The 7,052-nt window shown below is 34.4% G+C and overlaps 1 protein-coding gene across 4 annotated transcripts in view; it reads right to left on the reverse strand.

Annotated features, from left to right (window-relative positions):
- The window catches only part of Epha5 (EPH receptor A5), a 306,726-nt gene that overhangs the window by 81,526 nt on the left and 218,148 nt on the right, over positions 1-7,052 (reverse strand). For all 4 annotated transcript variants that reach the window (XM_033758857.1, XM_033758856.1, XM_033758855.1 and 1 more), the window contains one exon: positions 5,177-5,336. In XM_033758857.1, the coding sequence (XP_033614748.1) occupies positions 5,177-5,336 (160 nt within the window). The remainder of the gene's footprint in view (positions 1-5,176; positions 5,337-7,052) is intronic.

The raw sequence follows: 7,052 nt of genomic DNA on the forward strand, positions 1-7,052 counted from the left end.
ATTTTTACAATCAGTATGCACTTTCATACTCTCTAAAAATTTAAGCTGAAAATAAACGTTAAGTTATAAAGACTTTAGAATACCAGGCTTCAAACTTGAGATTTTTTTCTGCCATAGAAATAGGTATTTACGAAATTACCTAACTAGGAGAACCAGATCAGAGTTGGAATTTTTGGTAACTGGGAACAGTTCAAAGGGCTGGGGATTTAGTTCAGCAGCACAGCACCTGCCTGGCAAGCACAAGGTTCTGAGTGTGATTCCCGGTACCAAAACAAAAACAAAATCAGGTTTCATAGAAATCAATAGGAACATTTAAAATACCATGGCAGGCAAACAAACACAAGAAAGGGTGTCACACCTCATTAGCTAATGAAGGAAATTCAAACTAGAACCACGGTGAGACATTACGGGACACCTAGCCCAAATTACTAGTGAATGAATGAGCAAACGGTGGTAACAATGTATCATGATGAAGACATGGAGAAGCTGTCACTCACACAGCACAGCTTATGGAACTGTGCAGTGACACAACTACTCTGGAAAAGAGACGTGACATTTCACATAAAATGAAACATACAATTACCATTTGGGAATTTATCACAGGGAAACAAAAAAGTTAAGAGGATATATAAAATGTGTACAGAAATATTTATAAATTTTGTTTTTGTTTTTTTTGTTTTGTTTTGTTTTTGGCAGGCACCAGAAACACTGAGCTAAATCCCCGGCCCTTGTAGTATTTTAGTAGTAATAGCAAAAACTATAATCAGAAGGAAATCCTTTAAGAGTTGAATGGATAAAGAAACTGTGGTCCATATATATTGTGGAATATTATGTAATAAAAAAAGCTAATACATTTGAGGCACACATCAATGGACATAGCACCAGGAAATTGTGTTAAATGACAAAATGATTTCCAGAAGATGGTTAAATATTATATGTAACCTTATTATATAGACACGTTCATACACACACGCACCTACCTGTACAAAGTTGTATAAGAAAATATAATCAAAATGTATGAATTGTATCAATATCAATATTCTAGATGTAACAGTAAGCAACAGTTTTGAAAAATGCTGACCCTGGGAAAAACTAAACAATGTGTGTTGTATACAACTGCATGTGATTCTCGGCTGCAATATATTCTAAACCACAATATAAGACCCTCATACATGAACAGTTGGGCCACATCGTTTTGAGTCAAACAGAGCGAGGTAAAAGTAAGTGATACATTAAATAATCATTTATGAAATACAAATATGGTCATTAAATCTTGGGGTAAGAGAGTCTGAGAAAGATTTAGGGAAACTCAAATTTTGAAACACGTTAAAAGAAAGCAAAAAATGAGCTGGATAGTTTAGCTGACTGGTTTCATTCACGGTAGGTATTTTGGTTGGCATTTTCCTTAATTTTTTATTGTTTGTTTGGCTTGGTTTGGTTCTAGCAACCGAACCCAGGGCCTTCACACTGAGCTACATACTCCGCTTTTTTTCTTTTCTTTTCATTTCTATTCTTTCTCTTTCCCTCCTTCTTCCTTTCCTTCTTTCTTTCTTCCTCACCTTTCCAACCTCCAAACAACCCCCACCACCCATTTCATTTTGACAGTGCTAACTCGCCCAGATAGGTCTTGAAAATGTGCTCCTCTTGTCTTAGCCTCCCAGAATGCTAGGATTAGCTTTGTGATATCATGCCAGGATTTTTGGCAAGTTTTTATTTTCTTTTTAATCACTTATATTGAGAATATGGGTAATATAAGTAGTCAATTTAAATTTTTTTCAAATCCCAATAAAAGTAAAATGAAGAGAATAATAATAAAAATAAGGCTTGGGAGATTAAAAATGAGTGGAGATTTCCCATTCAAATTCACACTTTATGCAATCTTTCTAAAATAAATTTTTTTCAGTTGTTTTATTATTTGCACTTGGCTTTAGGGCTATATTTTTCATTTATAAGATAGGTAGAAAAAGGAAAAACTTTCATAACAATTTAACTTTCTTGTAAGTAAATGACTAATGTACAATAAAATAATAAATTTTAAATATTAAATTAATAACATAAGATCAGTGTGCTGTTTTTGTGTACTTATTGTGAATTGAGCAAATAATTAGAAAATTAGTTTTGAAACTGTGTTCAAGGTAATTTTGAAATAATGTTCTACCTTTATTCACTTGAATGACAGAATAGACTGTTAGTGATAATAAGTGGTTAAAATCAGTATTCTTGACTGTCACCACTAGAAGGAAAATGCTGACAACTTTAGCAGAAAGTATGTTTGAAATACTATACTTCTTGCATTCAAGAACTGTCAAGAAAATATTATGTGAAGAATTAAGCTATGATATGATGTGCATAACTGCAGAATTAAATTATTAAAAAGATTTCACCAAAGAGTATATCAAGTGTTGTCCAATAAAATTAATAGGGGCCGGGGAATTTAGCTCAGTGGTTCTGCTGCCTGCCTTGCAAGCGCAAGGTCCCAAGTTCGATCCCCGGTACCAAAAACAAATAACAAAATAAAAAATAAATATAAAATGCCTACAACATGAAATCTACAAAAATCATAAACACTGTTAACTTGCTGGGTATCTTCTTTGACTCCCTGTGCACTGCGAGCCTTGAGAAAGGAGAAATGGCCGGCCACTTACCTTAATATGAGGACTAAATAAAACAAAGTCATTATTCTAAATTCATTTTTAAACAAATATTTTATCCAATATCAATAAGCGGAGTGTATTTTTCTTGTCTGCATTGCTCACATTAGGCATAACTCTGACGATTAGTTGAAAGCCTACCATGTATGGAGACTGGCGCTTACACATTCTCACTGAGTTACCCAGAGGGATTCCACATGAAGATGAGACAAGAATAGGTACTTCTGAACAGCAGAAATGTCTTCATATCCTTGCAAGTATATGTATGCATACTCAAGGAAGAAATAAGATTTGACTCTAATAAGTAGAAGGTGGGAAACAGCCCTAGAATATTTACCTATTAACTTCTACTTTTGTAGAAAAAAAGTTGGGTGCTATTTCTTTTCCTCTAGGAATGATACAAGAAAAAATTTTAAAACTAGATATTCTCCAGTGAGACTGCGTACATATTAATGACCAAAGACCTGTGGATTAGGTCTTTCAGTTGTGTGGCTGATGAATTTGGGTATGTCTGAAAACTACTAGTTAATACAAAAGGTAGAGGAAAAATACAGAAATCCAAAGAAAAACTAGTTGCTAAACATGCCAATATCCTAAGCCTGGATAGAATTTATTATAAAATGAGAATTTTCATTTGTATAGGTGTCAAAGCACTCTTGCATATTTGTATTATTATCCCAGCTTTGGTCCCAGAATTGGTAGAATACATAAACGGTGTGCATAACAAATACCTAAACAGAATTAAGGGTACTTAATATGACCAATTTATATAACATGTATTTGTCATAAATCCATTTACACTGAGAGTCTGAGATAAAATAATCCAATGCCAATATTAGGAGAATCTTCTGACTAGTTATGCCTATTATCATCAACTCTAATAGAAAACTTTTCTGAAAATTATGCATTAGAGACACAAATTTCAATAATTTCATTCAGAGGGCTGGGGATTTAGCTCAGCGGTTCGGTGGCCTGCTTTGCAAGCGCAAGGACCCGAGTTCAATCCCTTGTACAAAAAAAAAAAAAAAAAAAAAAAAACGAACAAAAAAATAATTTCATTCAGAGTTCAAGAATGGAATTTTCCTTTCACAGAAAAAAATAGTCAAGCATTTTCCACATTATACCCTAATACACAAAATCCACTAAAGCAACACCTGGGAAGCTATTTTTAAAGTAATAAAAATTATTTTCATATAATTTAGTTAAGCCTGCTGTAAACAGAATTATACTTTGTTTTCTACATGGCTGTAAAATTACAAATTTTTAATAGTTATTCTAATAAGTACAAAGATGATCTAACTACCAAGCTCTTACTTTGTTGATTTCTTAATAAAACATATAATTTATTTCACTTATTTTAAAATCACCAATTCTAAGACTCGGCATAATAGTACATGACTGTAATCCCAGCACTTAGGAGGCTGAAGCAGGAGTATAACAAGGAGTTTGAAGCCAGTCTGGGCTACACGGTCAGACTCTGCCTCAAAAAACCAAAACACACAAACATCACCAATTCTTATATAACTAGGCCTTAAAGAGTATGTTCATACACACACACTTTACATTTCGTACAATTCCTGTATATGATTTTCTTCTTTCTTTTCTTTTTTTTTCTCACACAAAATTTTATTTTTATTTTCCCATTAAGTTTATTGGTACATTTTAGGAATACCGATAGATGGTTACATTCATCATTAGGATCTTGTACCTTTACATGATGTATCTTGGTTCTTATTTTTTCCCCATTCCCCTGCCTCCCTTCACCCCCTCCACCCTTCCCTATTTACAAAGACTTTTTGTTTCCATGTTTTTTTTTCTTTTCTCGTATTTTTCTTTTCCCTTCTTTCCTTTCCCCTACCCCTCCCACTTCCTCATGATTTTCTTTTTAGCAAAACTTTAATAGTTTCAGTAATTGCACCTATTAACAAGTCAAGTTACAGTTTTCTTGCAAACCTTCTTTTAATGTGTTTTTCGTTAGCACAGGGCAGTCACCTAAATAATTTATCAGTGTTAAAGATGAAAAGATTTTATGCACTACTATGGGAAAAAAAGAGAACCCAAAGAATATTTTAGTAAGACTTCCAGATTCTTTATTCAAAAATGGTCAGATATGTCATTTTTTGAAGAAGCCTGATTGGTTTTTGAGAACATTTTCTTGCCAAATTCAATGCTAAAGAATGCTCCCTGGGGGGTTTCGTAAAAAGACTAAAGTAGCACAGTTCAAAGAAACAAGTAAAAAGTAAATGGCAATAATTCCATAAAGAATGGCATAGTGGAAACAAAGTTTTTAAAAGCAAGGTTGAAACTTTTCTTGGATCTTCTAATGCACCAGCTCCCGGTGGAGCACAGGAGACAGAAGGGAGCAGGCCTAGGGTTAGCCTGGCAACGGGGCTCCAAGCCTGAGAGCTGCAGGGCAGAAGGTGGGCCCGGAGGGAGGGAGGAGAGCGCACCCCAGACCTGGGAGATACCCAGGTTGCTGCTGACCTCCACACAGGCCCAAGCTGACAGTAATGAAAAGGACTTACACACTGGGGTGGTTTCAAACTCAAATCTTCGACTGAAGACACCATAGCCCGCTGCCGTTCGCGCTCGGATTTGGAAGACGTACACGGAAGCCGGCTTCAGGCCCTTTGCAGTTATGGAGGTCTCCTTGGACTTAATGATGGTGTAGCTGCTCTCCTGGTCCTGGGCCGCACAGGTACAGAAAGTGAAGAAGTCAGCACATGCGTCACTACTCACAGCAACGTTTAGAAGCATAGGTTACACAGGGAAGCAGAAACCAGTGGACTTTCTCCTAGTACAAATATACCATGGAAAAAATCCTACAGGTGTACCGCACATGGTATCTTAAACCGTTGCAGAATTCAAGGTTTTGAATCCATCCATCGTTCTTATCTTTGGCAGAAATAAATTTGTAAAACTCAATACACCTTGGCCGGAAATCGATTATTTCCTCATTTACTGTCATTATCTGTATGCTTTTTCTCAGAAATATTTTACTGCAGCATATATACGACGCTACCTAGTCACAGAAAACGTGGACAATATCTCATATGCATCTGGGTTAGCCTTAAGCTTGAAATCATCAGTGAATCTGCTTGTAATTATACGTAGAAGAAGAAATTGATACTTCATTGGAAAACTTTAATTTTTATCTACTCAATCTAAGCAGGAAATATATATAAAATGCAAATAAGTAGTATTAACTTTTTCCTTTTAAAATTGCCTACCATGGGGAAGGGGCTAAAAGAGTAGTGGAGATAGAATAGAAATAAATTACTGAGAAATAAGTTTGGAAACTGAAACAAGAGAGAACTGTTGTTACTCCGACTGCTTACACAAGTCAAAATGAATCCTTTATAAACCCTCTTCTCTCTGAAGATACCGCATTGACTTTAGTACGGATACTGAAATCATAGGTTAAAATAAAGCAGGTCCGTTTTTACTTTTATACTTGGTTTTCTTATCTTGCAAAATGGAGTAGCAATTGTTGCCTGGATTTACACACAGAAATTGAGAAAGAAAAAAGTAATGTGTGTGAAAACACTTAAGGAAGTTACATGTAATTTTCGGCATTACTGCTTCAATTTTTTTTCTCAATTCTCCTTATATGCCAAAGTTAAGATCCAACCACTTTTATTCTACTAGCAGTACCACCTAAAGCACACAGTCTATAAAGCATTCTTCTTTTGAAATAATTTAGCACACCTCCTTTACTATTTTCAAACCTGTTACCTTTGAGTTAAGTATATCCATATTGTACTCTAAATAAGAATGGTTTAATTTGTAATAGAAATATATATTCTGATTCATTCTAGAAAAATGGCTGTTCTTTAGTTTTCAATGCACATATTAATATGTCTAATCTTTAAAGAATTTTAGAAATTTCCTGAGAGTTTTTTAAAGAACTTAAAAGAGGTAGTTAAATCCTACAAAATTTTACCATGTAGTATCAATTTCTTCACCCACAAAAAAATTTGTTGGTCCTCAACCATCTAGTACTCTTATTTCCTCTTGTCTAGCCTAGAAAGAGATAAAAGCAAATAATCCAGTCATGTATTCTTTTTAAACAGCGTGCACATACACTGTTCAAATAGTACTTAGGTTTTGACTGAATAAACTGGAAAATGTTATTTACTATTTCTCATTATTATTATTATTATTATTATTGCTGGTACCTGGGATTGAACTCAATACCTTGCACTTACAAGGTAGGCATGGTGCCACTGAGCTAAATCATCAGTTAATTTCTCAATTTTGAGAATGTGTATTGTCTGGTATTGTACATTCCAGTTTAGCTATGATTACAGCAGTAAGAAATTAATACCTGGTCAATAATATTTTTGTCTGTTTAAAGAGAATTCAACATGAAGAAAAACTCTTGTCAGAACTAAAATGGGA

Source organism: Fukomys damarensis, unplaced genomic scaffold (assembly GCF_012274545.1).
Source record: "Fukomys damarensis isolate Sample0158 unplaced genomic scaffold, DMR_v1.0_HiC HiC_scaffold_35, whole genome shotgun sequence".
NCBI lineage: Eukaryota > Metazoa > Chordata > Mammalia > Rodentia > Bathyergidae > Fukomys > Fukomys damarensis.